Source organism: Somniosus microcephalus, chromosome 1 (genome assembly GCF_052327205.1).
Source record: "Somniosus microcephalus isolate GS21.2 chromosome 1, FLI_Smic_1.0, whole genome shotgun sequence".
In the NCBI taxonomy this organism is placed as follows: Eukaryota; Metazoa; Chordata; class Chondrichthyes; order Squaliformes; family Somniosidae; genus Somniosus; species Somniosus microcephalus.
Genome location: NC_140987.1, coordinates 426,407,965 through 426,426,782, shown reverse-complemented (window position 1 = coordinate 426,426,782; position 18,818 = coordinate 426,407,965). Strand labels below are relative to the sequence as shown.

At 42.9% G+C, this 18,818-nt stretch overlaps 1 protein-coding gene across 6 annotated transcripts in view; it reads right to left on the bottom strand.

Annotated features, from left to right (window-relative positions):
- Window positions 1-18,818, bottom strand: part of LOC147125259 (nuclear protein AMMECR1-like) — a 186,647-nt gene that overhangs the window by 19,884 nt on the left and 147,945 nt on the right. The window contains exons 5-6 of one of the 6 annotated variants that reach the window (XM_086000113.1): window positions 14,045-14,193; window positions 7,569-7,759 (exon numbers count right to left, since the gene is read on the bottom strand). The exons of 3 other annotated variants lie outside the window; for them this stretch is intronic. In XM_086000113.1, coding sequence (XP_085856239.1) covers window positions 14,064-14,193 — 130 coding nt within the window. In that variant the 3' untranslated portion in view covers window positions 7,569-7,759; window positions 14,045-14,063. Of the gene's footprint in view, window positions 1-7,568; window positions 7,760-14,044; window positions 14,194-18,818 lie in introns of those variants that run through there. 2 more of the 6 variants (XM_086000085.1, XM_086000093.1) reach the window with 2 other exon arrangements.

Here is an 18,818-nt window from a genome sequence, read left to right as displayed (position 1 = left end):
CTGGAGGAGGTTACAGAGATAGGGAGGGGTGAGGCCATGACAAAAGATTTGAACACAAGATTGAGAATTTTAAATTTGAGGCGTTGCTGGACTGTCTAATGTAGGTCAGCAAGCACAGATGATGGGAGAACAGGACTTGGTATGAAGTAGGATTCAGACAGCAGAGCTTTGGATGAGCTCAAGTTCAGAGAGGGTGGAAGAGGAGAGGTCGGCCAGTAGAGCACTGGAGTAGTAGAGTCTGGAGGTAACAAATGCATGGATGAGGGTTTCCGCAGCAGATGGGTTGAGGCAGGCTCCTAAATCAGTTGGGTCATGTTAATGGTCCATTATCATGTGCAGACAAGTATTTTCTCTCCTGCTACTCCTATTCCAATTCACCACATACATCCTTTGAGGATCGAGCTTCAGAGCTAATGTTCTTGACCTGATGGCCTGTAACAAATCCCAATCATTAATTGCTTCACCTCGATAGCATTTAACTTGATCCACCGATTACAAGAAGAACATAGGAACATGTAGGCCATTTAGCCCCTCCAGCCTGTTCCGCCATTCAATGAGATCATGGCTGATGTGTGACTAAACTCCATATCTCTGGCTTTGCCCCATATCCTTTAATACCTTTGGTTAACAAAAATCTATCAATCTCAGATTTAAAATGAACAGTTGACCTAGCGTAAATTGCCGTTTGCAGAAGAGAGTTCCAAACTTTTACCACCGTTTGGGTGTAGAAGTGTTTTCTAACTTCACTCCTGAAAGGCCTGGCTCTAACTTTTAGACTATGCAGCCAAGTCCCAGACTCCCTAACCAGCGGAAATAGTTTCTCTCTATCTACCCGATCAGTTCCCCTTAATATCTTAAACTTCAATCAACTCACCCCTTAACCTTTTAAATTCAAGGAATACAACCCTAGTTTATGTCATCTTTCCTTGTAATTTAACCTTTGGAGTTCAGGTATAATTTTGGTAAATATATGCTGCACTCCCTCCAAGGCCAATACATCCTTCCTAAGGTGTGGTGTCCAGAACTGTTCACAGTACTCCAGGTGTGGTCTAACCAGGGCTTTGTATAGCTGTAGCATAACCTCTACCCCCTTGTATTCTAGTCCTCTAGATATAAAGGTCAGCATTGCATTAGCCTTTTTGATTATTTTCTGTACCTGCCCATGGCATTTTAATAAGCTATGTACATGAACCCCCAAGTCTCTTTGGACCTCCATTGTTTCTAGTTTTTCGTCATTTAGAATAAACACTGTTCTATCCTTTTTACATAAAAAGTGGATGGCCTCACATTTGCCTACATTGAAATCCATTTGCCAAAGTTTTGCCCATTCACTTAATCCATTAATATCTTTGTAATTTTATGCTTCCATCTGCACTGCTTACAATGCCACCCATCTTTGCGTCATCGGCAAACTTGGATATGTGGCTTTCTATCCCATCAGCTAAGTCGTTAATAAATACAGTGATAGTTGAGACCACTACACAGATCCTTGCAGGACACCACTAGTCACGTCCTGCCAATTTGAGTACCTACCCATTATCCCTGCTGCCTGTCTCCTGCCGCTCAGCCAATTTCCTAACCAGGTCAATAATTTGCCTTCAATCCCATGAGCTTCAACTTAAGTGAACAATCTCTTATGAGGGACTTTATCGAATGCCTTCTGGAAGTCCATATAAAATAATATCCATAGACATTTCCCTCTCCACTACTTTAGTCACCTCTTCAAAAAATTCAATCAGGTTTGTCAGGCATGACCTACCCTTTATAAATCCAAGCTGGTGCGCTCTGATCAGCTGAAAATTTTCAACGTGTTCAGTCACTCTATCCTTAATTATAGATTGTATTAATTTCCCCGACAACAGATGTTAGGCTAACTGGTCTATAATTTCCTGGTTTCTCCCTCTCACCATTTTTAAATAGCGGAGTGACATGCGCAATTTTCCAATCTAAAGAAACGGTTCCTGAATCAAGAGAACTTTGGAAGGTTATAGTTGGGACATCTGCAATGTGCTCACCTACTTCCTTTAAAACCCTGGGATGGAAACCATCTGGTCCTGGGGATTTGTCACTCTTTAGTGCCATTATTTTCTTCATTACTGTTATTTTGTTTATGTTAATTTTAGTGAGTCCCTGTCCCCGATTCAATATCAATTTCCTTGGGATGTCCGGCATGCTATCCTCTTCCTCAACTGTAAATACCGATGCAAAGTAATTATTCAACATGTCCACCATTTTCATATTTTCATCTACAATATCACAGTCATCAGTTTTCAAGGAGCCCACATTGCTCCTGACCAATGTTCCCATTAAGCAGTGCGGCTGTGCAGCAGTCTCGAGGTCTCTGTGCAGGCTGCTCAGTGACTTTTAAATGGAAAAACCACACGCGCAGAAATTTGAATGGGCCATGCAGCCAGTTAAAGGGGCCGTGCACCCAAAAAAATTAGAGGGAACATTGCTCGTGACCACCCCCTTTCTCCCCGAATATAATTTTGCGTCGATTTTGATATTCCTATTATCAATGTCTTTGAGCCACCCCTCCTCCTCATTTATTCATCAATTTTTCCTGTTCATCTGCCTCTCGCTGAAGATTTCCTGGCTGCTGGGGGCTTGGAAGTGTTTAATCATGATGCTCCAGACATCCTGGGTGTGCGACAAGCTTGGTGGACTAGCTGGTCTTTTTCTGCCCGCCATTTCTGTATGTTTGTATATGCTCTTTAGTGCCATTATCTCTCTTTACAACCATATTGTTACACTGCATCCCCTTGTTAGTTGGCAACTTGCCTACACTTACTGTCTTACACTGTTCCTTTCTCTGTACCATGACTTCTGTGTTCCCTATCCCCTCTTGTTCTAATTATATACTATCCATAATAAAGCCTTTCATTGTTCCTCCCACGCCCCAGCCATACAAGATTAAATGCGCCGCCATTGCTTTATTGGTCTTTTCAGCAAAGAAATGAGTACACAAAAAAGACAATGGTAGGTAATACGGGAAGAATACTGTAGGGTGTAAGGGCAGGTTTAGGTGCAGTCTGTCTCTCCTTTACAGCTCACGTTACCTACCTCGCATGCCCTGAGCTTTCATCAAAAGGTAAGGAACATGGGTCCCAGTGACAAAACACACTACAGGAAACTTTGTTATATCCGGCACCGACGGGACCGAGCTGTTGCCGTCCCATCAAAACTGCCGGACATACCAGTGTTAATGTTGAAGCATACGGAGGTTTTCATCTCCGTATCTGACAACAAACACCGTTGCTTAGCAACAGCTTCAAACAGTCGGCCCGTACCTTGGAAGCGTCTCTGTAGCTTAGCAACAGCTTCAGAGAGACTTTCCAGAGCCTGACTGTTGGAAAAAAAAGCCACGAGAAGAAAAAAAACCTAACAAAACAGCTCCTGATTTCTGCTGGTAGATCGAGGTTTCCAGACATACAACCTCCGGATAAACCAAAGTCTCCTGTATTCCCCAGAACCAAGTCAAGATTGGATAGGTTACTACAATGCATGATGGTTGCTACAATGAAGAAATTACAGTCGACGTTAACAGTTGGCTGCTGACCTATTACTATTGCAACTATGCCTGATGCTCTAGACAATTTATTGCACAGATTTGTTTAGTTATGAATGATGCAGCATTCTACTTAATAATGGATCAGAAAATTAAAACCCATCATAGACACAAGTTTAATGTCAGAGGCCAGATCAACTAGGTATCCAAACAGATTTAAATTTACAAAGACAGACAAAATAGAAAAGGAAGGGGATAGCCCTGATAATAAAGGATGATACAAGGGCAGTAATGAGGAAGGGTCTTGGCTTGGAAAAGCAGGAAGTAGAATCAGTATAGGTGGAGAGAAGAAATAACACGGACAGAAAACACTGGTAGTAGTTTGTTTATAGGCTCCCTAACTGTTGGACAGAGCATTAACCAAGAAATAAGAGGAGCTTGTAACAAAGGTAATACAATAATCGTGGAGGATTTTAATCTTTGTATAGACTGGATGAATCAAATTGGCAGAAGTAGTGGAAGACGAGTTCATGGAATGCATTCGAGACAGTTTCCTACAATACATCGTGGAACCAACCAGGAAAGGGCTATTTTAGATCTTGTCTTGTGTAATGAGACGGGGTTAATTAGTAATCTCACAGTAAGGGATTCTCGGGGAAAAGTGATCAAAATGATAGAATTTCATATCACGTCAAGTTTGAGAGTGATGTACTCAAGGGGGGGGGGGGGGAAACTAGAGCATTAAACTTAAATAAAGCTAATTACATAGGTATGTGGGGAGAGTTGGCTGAGGTAGATTGGGAAATTGGATTAAAAGGTATGATGGTAGATAAGCAATGACGAACATTTAAAGAAATCTTTCCTAATTCTCAACGAATATACATTCCATTGAGAAGTAAAAACTCCACGGGAAAAGTGATCCATCTGTGGCTAACTAAAGAAGTTAAGGATAGTATTAGACTAAAAGAAGAGGCTTATAATGTCCAATCCTGGCTTACTACTCTTGGTAACAAGTTTTAGAAACCAGCAAAGGATGAACAAAAAATTGATAGAGGGAGAAAATAGAAATGAGTAAACTAGCAAGAAATATAAAAATAGGTTGCAAGAGCTTCCATCAGTATGTAAAAAGGAAGAGAGTAACAAAAGTAAACATGGCTGAGGCTGAGACAGCAGAAATAATGAGGAATAAGGAACTGGCAGAGATGTTAAACCAATATTGTGTATGCCTTCACAGCAGAAGACAAAAAACATACCAGAAATAGCGGGGAACCATGGGTCTAATGAGTGAGGAACTTAAAGTAATTAATATTAGAGAAAGAGTGTATTGGAGAAATTAATAGAACTAAAAGCTGACAAACCCCCTGGACCTGATGACCCACATCCTAGGGTTCTGAAAGATGTGGCTGCAGAAATAGTGGATGCATTGGTTGTGATCTTCCAAAATTCCCTAGATTCTGGAAAGGTCCCAGTGGATTGGAAGGTAGCAAATGTAACCCTGCTATTCAAGATAGGAGGGAGCGAGAAAACAGGGAACTACAGTCCAGTTAGCCTGACATCAGTCATCTGGAAAATGTTGGAATCCATTATTAAGGAAGTAGTAACAGGGCACTTAGAAAATTATAATATTAAGCAGAGTCAACATGGTTTTATGGAAGGGAAATCATGTTTGACAAATCTATTAGAGTTTTGTGAGGATGTAACTAGCAGGGTAGATAAAGGGGAAACCAGTGGATGTAGTATATTTGGATTTTCAAAAGGCATTCAATAAGGTGCCACATGAAAGGTTGTTACACAAGATTGGGGCTCATGGCGTTGGGGGTAATATTAGCATGAATAGAGGATTGGTTAAAGGACAGAAAACAGAGTAGGTATAAACGAACCATTTTAAAGTTGGCAGGCTGTTACTAGTGGGTGGCTACGAGGATCAGTGCTGGGGCCTCAGCTATTTATAATCTTTATATTAATGACTTAGATGAAGGGAACGAGTGTATTGTTTCCAAGTTGGTAACAGTACAAAGCTAGGTGGGAAAGTAAGCTGTGAGGAGGACACAGAGTTTGTAAAGAAATTTAGACAGTGAGCAGGCAAGAAGCTGGCAGATGGAGTATAATGTGGGGAAATGTGAGGTTATTCACTTTGGTAGGAAGAATAAAAAAGAGGGCCGTATGTTCCGCATGCGCTGAAAAACAGTATTTTCGATCTGTCAAGAATGCTCTTGACAGATCGGACGCTTGCCCTAGAGAAGGGCCTCTGCGGGCGGATAGTTCTGCTTTCTGGAGAACCTCCGTCCGCAGAAAACCCTTAGAAATTTTATGTCTGGCAAGAGTAGAAAAAAGTTTTAAAAAAATTTCCACTCAATTATAAATTTTAAAATACTTTTAAAAAAAAGGTAAGTTTATTTTTAGCCCCGTAAAAAACTATTTTTTTCAAAAAAATTAAATTTGTTTAAAATATTTAATTTCAACTTATTTTTAAAATGTGATTTAAAAAAAATTATTTAATGTTTTATTGTGTTTTTGGGGTGATCTCCATTCATATATTTGACAGGTCTATCTGTCGAGTGTATGAAGGGAGATTCCCTTCTCCTAGTGGCTCCCCATGGCCCACGTGATCCCAGTGACGCTTGTGAACTACATGCGCCTCTGGGATACCTGGGCCCTGCGCATTTCGAGTTTGGAGAGGCCCAGGAGCGGAAGATAAGCACCTCGGGAGCCCTCAGGTAAGTTCGTAGATTTTTTCCCAGATCGGAGGCCTCCGCACGCAGGAAGCCTCCGATCGGAAGATACGGGCCAGAATATTTTTTTTTAAAGGCGAGAAACTATTAAATGTTGGTGTTCAGAGGGATTTGGGTGTCCCACACAAAACATAAAGTTAACATGCAGGTACAGCAAGCAATAAGGAAGGTGAATGGCATGTTGGCCTTTATTGCAAGGGGGTTGGAGTATAAGAGTAAGGAAGTCTTGTTGCAATTGTACAGGGCCTTGGTGAGACCACACCTGGAGTACTGTGCACAGTTTTGGTCTCCGTACCTAAGGAAGGATATACTTGCCTTAGAGGCGGTGCAACGAAGGTTCACTGGATTGATTCCTGGGATGAGAGGGTTGTCCTATGAGGAAAAAGTGAGTAGAATGGGCCGATACTGTCTGGAGTTAAGAAGAAAAAGAGGTGATCTCATTGAAACATAAAAGATTCGGAGTTGGCTTGACAGGGTACATGCCGAGAGGCTGTTTCCCCTGACTAGAGAGTCTAGAACTAGGGGGCATAGTCTCGGGATAACAGTTCAGCATTTAGAACGGAGATGAGGAGAAATTGCTTCATTCAGGGTTGTGAATCTTTGAAATTATCTAACCCAGAGGGCTGTGGATGCTCAGTCAGAGTATTTTCAAGGCCGAGATCGATAGATTTTTGGACTATAGGGGAAAGTGGATTTGAGGTTGACGATCAGCCATAATCTTATTGAATGGCGCAGCAGGCTCAAAGGACCATATGGCCTACTCCCATTTCTTATATTCTTATGTCAAAACGAGGTGGACTGCCCCTGAAAAAAACACAACCTACAGTGCTATAGAAAGCCAGTGAGACAGGATGAGGGAATAGTTAGCTCTTCCATAATTCAAGAATTTCACATGGCTGATATTTATTAATCATTGCAACACCAGATGGCTGCTGAGTAATATGTATTTAGCTTTTGTCATTCTGTTAATTATGATTGTGGAATGAAAGGTGGGGAAGTTCCTGTCAAACTACAGATTTTGTTTTTTCTGCAATTAACCATACTGTAGTTTCCTGGATTACAAACATTTAATTAATCTGTAAACAGTGACTGCAGCAATATCACTGCAAGGAATTCTCTAACACAGCTTAAAGCAGTTGTCTGCATCAATTACCAGACTGTTGAAGCATGAGTAAACAATCCAAGACAGCAGTTTTCTCAAAAACATTTTTTGACGTTTGTAACCTTCAGAAAAATAGTTCCTCTGCTTTGCACCCGAGGTACACCCATTTCCTGGGTGCAAAGCAGAAGGAAAAACGAATGGAAACTCATTACACTGGACCGCCAACCCATTTGCCTTTCACTCACACTTCCAGGTACCTCCAGAATGTACACGGAATGCTCCCAGGGTACCTCCAGAATGTACACGGAATGCTCCCAGGGTACCTCCAGAATGTACACGGAATGCTCCCAGGTTACCTCCAGAATGTACACGGAATTCTCCCAGAGTACTTCCAGAATGCACACGGAATGCTCCCATCTGAAACATGTCATAGAGTCAGAGTTATACAGCACAGAAAGAGGCCCTTCGGTCCATCATGTCCGCGCCGGCCATCAAGCCCCGTCTATTCTAATCCCATTTTCCAGCACTTGGTCCGTAGCTTTGTATGCTATGGCGTTTCAGGTGCTCATCTAAATGCTTCTTGAATGTTGGGAGGGTTCCTGCCTCTACCACCCTTTCAGGCAGTGAGTTCCAGATTCCAACCACCCTCTGGGTGAAAAAGTTTTTCCTCAAATCCCCTCTCAACCTCCTGCCCCTTACTTTGAAACTATGCCCCCTGGTTATTGACCCCTCTACGAAGGGGAAAAGTTCCTTTCTATCTACCCTATCTATGCCCCTCATAATTTTGCACACCTCAAATCAGGTCCCCCCTCAGCCTTCTCTGCGCTAAGAAAAACAACCCCAGCCTGTCCAGTCTCTCTTCATAGCGGAAGAGCTGCAGCCCAGGTAACATCCTGGTGAATCTCCTCTGCACCCTCTCCAATGCAATCACATCCTTCCTATAGTGTGGCGACCAGAACTGCACACAGTATTCCAGCTGTGGCCTAACTAGCGTTTTCTACAGCTCCATCATAACCTCCCAGCTCTTATATTCTATGCCTCGGCTAATGAAGGCAAGTATCCCATATGCCTTTTTAACCACCTTATCTACCTGTCCTGCTGCCTTCAGGGATCTATGTACATGCACACCAAAGTCCCTCTGATCCTCTGTCCTTCCTAGGGTCCTACCATTCATTGTGTATTCCCTTGTCTTATTAGTCCTCCTAAAATGCATCACCCCACACTTTTCAGGGTTAAATTCCATTTGCCACTGTTCTGCCCATCTGACCAATCCGTCTATATCGTCCTGTAGCCTGAGGTTTCCCTCCTCGCTATTTACCACCCCACCAATTTTCATGTCATCTGCGAACTTACTTATCATACCTCCTACATTCATATCTAAATGATTAATGTATATTACAAACAGCAAAGGACCCAGCACCGATCCCTGCGGTACACCACTGGACACAGGCTTCCAGTCACAAAAACAACCTTCGACCATCACCCTCTGCCTCCTGCCACTAAGCCAATTTTGGATCCAATGTGCCAAGTTGCCCTGGATCCCATGGGCTCTTACCTTCTTGACCAGTCTCCCATGCAGGGCTTTGTCAAAAGCCTTACTGAAGTCCATGTAGACCACATCAACTACACTATCCTCATCCACACACCTAGTCACCCCCTCGAAAAATTCAATCAAATTGGTCAGACATGATCTCCCCCCGACAAAGCTATGCTGACTATTCTTGATTAATCCTTGCCTCTCCAAGTGGAGACTAATTCTGTCCCTCAGAATTTTTTCCAATAACTTCCCTACCACTGATGTTAGGCTCACTGGCCTGTAATTCCCTGGTTTATCCCTACTACCCTTCTTGAATAATGGTACTACATTAGCTGTTCTCCAGTCCTCTGGCACCTCCCCTGTGGCCAAAGAGGTTCTGAAAATTTGTGTCAGAGCCCCTGCAATCTCCTCCCTTGCCTCACACAGCAGCCTGGGATACATCTCGTCTGGGTCTGGTGATTTATCCACTTTTAAGCCCGCTAAAACTGCTAGTACCTCCTCCCTCTCAATACTAATTTGTTCAAGTATGTCACAATCTCCCTGCCTGATTTCTATGCCTATATCGTCCTTCTCCATAGTGAACACAGATGCAAAATCTTCATTTAAAACTTCACCTACATCTTCAGGCTCTACACACAGATTGCCACTTTGGCCCCTAATGGGCTCTACTCTTTCCCTGGTTATCCTCTTGCCCTCAATATACTTATAAAACACCTTGGGATTTTCCTTTATTTTGCCCGACAGTGTTTTTTCATGCCCCCTCTTCGCTCTCCTAATTTAAGTACCCCCCTGCACTTTCTATAGACTCCAAAATTCTATAGACTCTGGAACAGATCCCATGGATTGGAGGGTAGCTAATGTTACCCCACTATTCAAAAAAGGTGGTAGAGAGAAAATGGGGAATTATAGACCGGTAAGCCTGACATCGGTAGTGGGGAAAATGCTAGAGTCCATTCTAAAAGATGTAACAGCAGAGCAGTTGGAAAACAGTGACAGGATCGGACAAAGTCAACATGGATTTATAAAAGGTAAATCGTGCTGGACTAATCTACTGGAATTTTTTGAGCATGTAACTGATAAAATAGATAAAGGGAGAACCAGTGGATGTGGTGTACTTGGACTTTCAGAAGGCTTTCGATAAGATCCCGCATAAGAGATTAGCGTGTAAAGTTAAGGCACATGGGATTGGGGGCAAGGTACTGACTTGGATAGAGAACTGGTTGGCAGACAGGAAGCAAAGAGTTGGAATAAACGGGTCTTTTTCCGAGTGGCAGGCAGTGACTAGTGGGGTACCGCAGGGATCGGTCCTAGGACCCCAGCTATTCACAATATATATTAATGATCTAGACGAGGGAACTAGATGTAATATCTCCAAGTTTGCAAACGACACAAAGCTGGGTGGGCGCGTGTGTTGTGAGGAGGATGCCGAGAAACTCCAGTATGATTTGGACAGGTTGGGTGATTATACTGCATCTGCCCAATGTGGATAAATGCGAGGTTATCCACTTTGGTGGCAAAAACAGGAAGGCAGATTATTATCTGAACGGCAATAGATTGGGAGAAAGGGAAGTGCAACGAGACCTGGGTGCCCTTGTGCACCAGTCGCTGAAGGTAAGCATGCAGGTGCAGCAGGCGGTTAAGGCGGCAAATGATATGTTGGCCTTCGTAGCGAGAGGGTGAGAGTACAGGAACAAGGATGTCTTGCTGCAGTTGTACAGGGCCTTGGTGAGACCGCACCTTGAGTATTGTGCGCAGTTTTGGTCGCCTTATCTGAGGAAGGATGTTCTTGCCATGGAGGGAGTGCAGCGAAGATTCACCAGACTGATACCCGGGATGGCAGGAATGACGTATGAGGAGAGATTGGGTCGGTTGGGCTTATACTCGCTGGAGTTTAGAAGAATGAGAGGGGATCTCATTGAAACTTATAAAATTCTAACAGGACTAGACAGGCTAGATGCAGGAAGGATGTTCCCGATGGCAGGAGAGTCCAGAACCAGGGGTCACAGGCGAAGGATAAGGGGTAAGCCATTTAGGACAGAGATGAGGAGGAATTTCTTCACCCAGAGAGTGGTGAACCGGTGGAATTCTCTACCACAGAAGGCAGTTGAGGCCAATTCATTAAATATATTCAACAAGTTAGATATATTTCTTAGGGCTAAAGGGATATGGGGAGAAGGCAAGGACAGGGTACTGAACTTGGATGATCAGCCATGATCTCATTGAATGGCGGAGCAGGCTCGAGGGGCCGAATGGCCTACTCCTGCTCCTATCTTCTATGTTTCTATGCTCCTCTTGGGCTTCCACTGTTTTTAGTCCTTTGTATCTGCCAAAAGCATCCCTTTTTTTCCTAATCCATTCTTGTATATCCCTTGACATCCAGGGTTCCCTGGGCTTGTTGACCCCACCCTTGACCTTTACGGGAAAATGTTGGCATTGTACTCTCTATTTCCTTTCTGAAAGACTCACACTGCTCTGATGTAGATTTTCCTACAAGTAGCTGATCCCAGACCACTTTGGCCAGATCTTGCCGTGTCATATTAAAATCGGTCTTCCCCCAATTTAGAACCTTTATTTCCGGTCCATCTTTGTCCTTTTCCATGACTACCTTAAATCTCACCAAAATATGGTCACGGTCACCAAAATGTTCTCCTACTGACACTTCTACCACTTGCCCGGCTACATTTCCTAGAATTAGTTCCAGTACCGCCCCCTATCTAGTAGGACTTCCTACATGCTGGCTCAAAAAGCTCTCCTGGATGCATTTTAAGAATTCCACACCCTCTAAGCCTACAAAAGGTAAATCATGCTTGACTAATCTACTGGAATTTTTTGAGGATGTAACTGGTAAAATAGATAAGGGAGAACCAGTGGATGTGGTGTATTTGGACTTTCAGAAGGCTTTCGATAAGGTCCCACATAAGAGATTAGCGTGCAAAATTAAGACACATGGGATTGGGGTCAAGGTATTGACTTGGATAGAGAACTGGTTGGCGGACAGAAAGCAAAGAGTTGAATTAAACGGGTCGTTTTCCGAGTGGCAGGCAGTGACTAGTGGGGTACCGCAAGGATCGGTCCTAGGACCCCAGCTGTTCACAATATATATTAATAATCTGGACGAGGGAATTGGATGTAATATCTCCAAATTTGCAGACGACACAAAGGGTAAGCTGTGAGGAGGATGTTGTGAAACTCCAGTACGATTTGCACAGGTTGGGTGATTGGGCAAAAAAAATGGCAAATGCACTATAATGTGGATAAATGTGAGGTTATCCACTTTGGTGGCAAAAACAGGAAGGCAGATTATTTGAATGGCAATAGATTGGGAGAAGGGGAAGTGCAAAGAGACCTGGGTGTTCTTGTGCACCAGTCGCTGAAGGTGCAGCAGGTGGTTAAGAAGGCAAATGGTATGTTGGCCTTCGTAGCAAGAGGGTTCGAGTACAGGAACAAGGATGTCTTACTACAGTTGTACAGTATACTCACTGGAGTTTAGAAGATTGAGAGGGGATCTCATCGAAGCCTATAAAATTCTGTCAGGCCTGGACAGACTAGATGCAGGAAGGATGTTTCTGATGGCCGGGGAGTCCAGAACCAGGGGTCATAGTCTAAGGATAAGGGGTAAGCCATTTAGGACTGAAATGAGGAGGAATTTCTTCACCCAGAGAGTGGTGAACCTGTCGAATTCTCTGCCACAGAGGGGGGTGGAGGCCAGTTCATTAAATATATTCAAGAAAGAGTTGGATATATTTCTTAAGGCTAAAGGGATCAAGGGATATGGGGAGAAGGTAGGGACAGGGTACTGAACTTGGATGATCAGCCATGATCTCATTGAATGGCGGAGCAGGCTCGAAGGGCCAAATGGCCTACTCCTGCGCCTATCTTCTATGTTTCTATGTTTCACACTCTGACTATCCCAGTTAATATTGGGGAAGTTGAAATCCCCTACTATTATTACCCTATTATTTCTACACTTCTGAGATTTGCCTACATATCTGTTCCTCTATCTCCCCCTGACTGTTTGAGGGCTTATAGTACACTCCCAGCAAAGTGCTTGCTCCCTTTTTGTTTTTAAGTTCTACCCATATGGCCTCATTAAAGGAACCTGCCAAAGGTAAGTGGTAGTGTAGACGTATATAAATGGTGCGAGTGTTATCTCAGAACACCTCCAGAGTTATCTCCCTGGGTCTCCATTTGGTGGAGGCACAAGTCCTGCAGCACCTATTGAAAGTGGGCCATGGCAGTTACACCCAGCTTCCTTTTTGCATACCAATGACCTGAATCAAGAAATATGGTGGGCTCAGGTTCAGTCACAACATCGTTTGGGTCCGCTGTGCGCAGGGGGAGCGTGGGGGGTTTGGGGAAGAAAAAAAAAAAGGGGAATTGGCCCCATTCAACCCTCAAATAAACTGAGCTTAAATCACCCAGATTATTTCTCCTCCCTCCAATTTCTCTTCCATCTTCACCGGAAGTCACCAATTCACATTAAGGTATCTCACCCATGTGACCGTTCTTCACACGAGCATAGACATTAATTGTCGACAGGCTGTTGTACATCTTTCCTAATATCCCCTTCTGTGGCTCAGTGTCAACAATGTTTTTATTGATATCGCTCTGGATAAGCACAGTGGGACATTTTGCTATGTTGAATGCACTACATAAATGCAAGTTGTTATTGTATTAGTGTGGTGTGTTTGAGCGGCAGTGTAGACTAGGAGAGCCGATCCTGTCATTAAAATTCTTGCATATGTATGAATTTATATATAATGAATAATGCTTTTTATGTCTTCATTTAGACTTGAAATTGCCTATGTAAACATTTATATTTGTTCCTGCTTTTACTGCCCCATTTGTTTATTCTGCGACCTCTTACGCCAGCCCACTGAGTTTCATTTCAGCAGGTCCACTTCCCTCTAGCTGTAGATTCCAGCTCCAGCACACCATGGGGCACACTTCTGCTCTACTAGGCCAGTCTATTTTCCCTGCTGCTATATTCCTCAACCTGGGTCGCCTTTGCTTTGCCTTCTGTAACCTCCTACTGCTGTTGCTGCCCAATCACACTAGATCATACAAACACACCTCCCCACTCAAACTCTCTCTCTCCCTTGTCACAAACTGCACGTCAGCCCTGAATTTCATATGCTCCCTGCTGCCATTTCACTACCACTTACCTTTGTCCAAAACTTGCATTCATCGGCCTTCATTATGACATTTCGTCACTATGACTGTTGAGATTGAAAGGAAACGTGTATTCTGTACTCCTATTGTGTATGCTTCAATTGGAGATCTGGCTGATACTTTCCTCTCTTGCCTAGAGCTGCTGAGGAAAATTGTAATGCCTCAACTAAGATCAATTAATTCAACAGGACTCAAGACATTTTATGAAGTCAAAAGATCAGTCGAGAATGAGATTCTGATTCATAGAAACATAGAAGATAGGAGCAGGAGTAGGCCATTCTGCCCCTTGAGCCTGCTCCGCCATTCAACGAGATCATAGCTGATCATCCAAATTCAGTACCCTGTCCCTGCTTTCTCCCCATATCCCTTTAGCCTTAAGAAATATATCCAACTCTTTCTTGAATATATTTAATGAATTGGCCTCCACTGCCTTCTCTGGTAGAGAATTCCACCGGTTCACACACACTGGGTGAAGAAATTCCTCCTCATTTCTGTCCTAAATGGCTTACCTCTTATCCTTAGACTGTATAATATAAAAACATCATCTTTTTAATCAATGTTCCAATTATAATGCTAGTGTAATGGTTCATTTCTGAACAGAATGGCCAACAATGTAAAGAATTTCATCACTGGAGTGATTTGAGATTTAGGTTTGAGAAGTCTCCAGGCAAACTCCTAAACATATGCATATATCAAAACTATTTACCAGTTACTCATGTGCTTCAAATAATAATGTAGTGCTTCAAATAATAATGTAGTTATCATTAAGTGCCAGGCTCCAATGCAGGGCATATGTAAGCCATATAATATGCTACTAAAAGTCATCATGCTTTTACTCATTTTCCATTTTTACTGAAATTCTCCCCTGCCATCGTATCCATTTTGCCTCATCTTGTTGGTTGGACTATGATTTTTCTATGGCTTTTATAAAGATCAGAAAACCCACAGGACAATTCTCTAAATCTGGATTAAGTTTTGCTTTTCATCCACCTGTCCAGTCCCATCCCCGAAACATTCCCACCAAGATGGCATATGCTGCAATTTCGCTAGTGCTGACCAAACAAGGACAGGCAAACAAATCATTACTGTAACTAGAATTTGAAGTTGCACCCATCTGGATTGAGATCAAATTCTCCACTAATAGAACAACTAGAATAAAAAGACAAATGCCAAAATCTTTTATTTATTTGCTGGCTTAGAAAGATGTCTTGCAACATTCACATTAAATGTTTAATTAAATTTTAAGAAAATGATTACAGTACTCATTCTTCAAAACAATCTTTACTGAGCACGTCATTGTTCCGGATGCAGCAGTAAGTTGAAACTAGTCTTCATCGAGTTCAAAAGGAGTTTGCTTTCTAGCAGATGTGATGGAACACCAATCTACTGCACCTCGGGAGTGATGGGGCATGATGTAAAAAGACTACCGAGTGCTTGGTTTCGAGTATAAAACAAGGCTCAGTAGTCTTTTTACATCAATTTAATTAACTGTTTCAAAACCATGAGATTTTGAGTTACAGGAAACTCTTGATTTACCAGCACCTAAATAACCGGAAATCTGAACTGGCAAAATTCAGGAGTAGGTTCAGGTAAGTTTTACTTCATATTAGTGGCCGTTCCTGGATCTGTGGCTGTGTAACCGGGGTTCCTGCACCTGTTGCTAAGCAACAGGGACACCTGGATCTTGTGGCCGGTGTTCCTGCACCTGTTACTAAGCAACAGGGAAGCCTGGCTCTCTTACCTTTTACTATACCTCTCTGTAATCTGGACTTTGATAAACCGGCACCACGCCGGTCCCAAATTTAAAAAAAAAAGAGTTTCCTGTAAATCACTAGTTCCTGGTTACAGAAACATCCTCAGCAAGCTGGGCCCATGCCCGAATATTTATACCCCTTGGACAGCGCCACCAGCTGGCCACCCAGTGTTACTTCATGAGTCATGATACAATTCATGACAGGACATGTATTTATTCTCAAATACCATCTTCACACACTTCAACTTCACAGTCATAAGTGCGCTGCTGAGGCAGAGTGCGTGTGTGCCAAATGGAAAAAATGAAGTCTGAAATCCAAGGGAGAGGCATCACAAGGCTACTATGCTACATCTCCTAGCAGTCGTCTCGGATTGGCATAGACAGATGTCAAAGTACAACAATCATCCATTTACCCTCTTGACTACAGATGGTGCAAGACTTATTCAAGGAGGGGGAAGAGGAAAGGAAACCTTGATCACATGATAAATTCAGAAGGCCCTTCAGTGCATTTGATCTAATCCAGAATACCATTCCTACCATCTTTCCATTACAGCATCTTTCCTAAACAAGTCCACTGTCATGGTTTTAAATCAACCTTCCTGGCATTCCTTTCCAGTTGTTGGATCACCATCTGTGCAAAGAAACATTTGACATCCATTCTAAATGTATCCTTCACAACCTTAGCACCTCTGCTCTAGTCCTACTGCTCCAGTATATCTGAAAGCATTGATTTCAGTTTACTTTCTCTACCTTGTTAGTGGGCTTTGTATCCTAAACTGACAACATTGTTCTGTAATGGTACATACATACAGGATATGGAACTAGGACTAACAAGTGTGCAGTTAGCTAACCTGATTACATAGTCCATTTTTAAAGAAGCAGAATTTTACATGGCAGTTTTTGTAATCAACACAAGCTTACAATAGCCTGCTGTTACTCGTACAATTTTATGCTCTATTGAACTAAATTGTGTTTTGTACAAGATGATTAATACTGCTTAGGTCATGTTTACTTCATTTGGGAGTAGTGTGAAAAACAGGATTTCCTTAGCAAAACAGTAATTTAACAAAAAAAAACAAAGCATAGTTGTGAATTTCTTCAAACTGTGGAAGTAACTGGTGTAGAACTAAACTGAGATCTGCAAATTGCAGTGTGGTCATGAGGCATTTAAAGCCCATCATGCCAGATATGCCATAGTGGAGGCAATGGGCAGGTTGATGAAGTTTTAAGCATGACTTAAAAGATTTGAGAGCAAAAGAAAGATTGGGGTTCTTTCATGGGGAAAAGGTAAACCTAAAATAAAGATGCACAAACTTTAAAAAAAGTAAATTTTTGTAAAATTATTTTATTTTATAAAATGGCTAGATTTCACACTGCACAAAATTAAAAAGGAGTTTTCCAGGCCCTTAATTTGTTTAGCAGTCAATAAGCTGTTAAAACCCCAGTTACACCTAATCCCTTTGGGTCTAACTTTTAGTGGGGAATTTAACAGCGGTATTACTGCGGAAGAGCCAAAGTTTTCATCAGTTTCAAATGATGAGATTTCACGGATTGCTGACTCTGTGGAGGGGCGGGCAGAGTGCAGCCAGTTTCGGAGCTGTCATTGACAGACTGCAACTTCGGGATTTCCGCCTCCGCCCCAAATCCCGAAGTTGCTGTCATTTTCAAAGGTGGTATGACAGCGTACTCGGAATGCCAGCATACCGACCGCAAATTCAGGGCCAATGAATTCTTTTTAGTGAAGATCTTAAATTTATTGGGGGGGGGGGGTGATGGAAAGAGACACTGAGGAAGTACCAAAAGGAAATAGGAACTTCAGATTAGGCAATCACAAATAGGCTGAAGTTAAAGGAAAACAAAAAATTATGCCCGATGGATTTTATACATGGGTAAAGTGGCAGCTGGCAAAATCAAATTATGTCCTTGACATTATCTTTAGGGAATCATTGGCCCAGAAATTCAGGTCGGGGGCTTCCTGCGGGTGCAAGCCCCCGACCTGCACTTACCTAGCGCGCCGGCCGTTGAGCTGTGGGTGTAGTGTATGTGCCTTTAAGAGCCCCATGTGTAGTGTAATGCCGGTAATGGCCACTCGGGCTATATAAGCCTGTATATTGTGTTGTATCAGTTAGTTCCCCTCCAGACTTTGTTTAGTAAACACCTATGAAACCAACTCCTGTCTTCAGTGTCTCCATCAACACACAGGCACAACAGTGGCGACGAATTGGAAACGGACTTACCTGCAATTCGGCAGCACCTCAAGGACATCGATTCCTCTGGCGTTCAAAGTTGAAAAAAAATCAAGAAAAAGAAAAAGCTGTGGTTTCACCAGCTAGCCAAGCTGGTGGCAGGTACTGCAATAATCCTTCCTGGGCGTCGGACTGGGGCTCCAGCGGCTGGCTCTACAGCTAGGCCAAGCAGCGAAAGCGGAGGCAAGCAGTAACAGATGGGGAGGGAGCACTCGGGAGACGGCCGGCGCTGCAAGCAGGTCGGCGTTCAGACCTAGAGAGAGAGTCCGGCGGGAACGAGTCTCCAACTGTAAATAAATAAAAAGAACGGAAACCGCAGGAAACAGCGTTGTCATCAGCAGCAGCGGCGGGGAAGCGCCATATCTTTACTGCAGAAAAGAAAGAAAAGCGCGGTAAGCGCCATATCTTTTCTAGGATGCCTAAGTCTGGCAATATTGATGCTTTTGATAACGAGATAGAGGATTGGACCACATATGTGGAAAGAGTGGAGGTATATTGCACCGCAAATGGAATAGAAGATGAAAAAAAGCTTCAGTACTGCTAAATCTAATGGGCGCAAAGACATACGGGCTGTTACGAAATTTAATCACTCCAGCCAAACCAAAGGACAAGAATTTTAAAGAAATTGTTGATACCCTACAGGAGCACTTAAACCCAACACCGCTGCTGATAGTGGAACGATTCAATTTCTTCGAGAAATCAACACAAGAATGAAAGTAACGCTGATTACCTCACCGAATTAAGAAAGCTATCATAACACTGCCAATT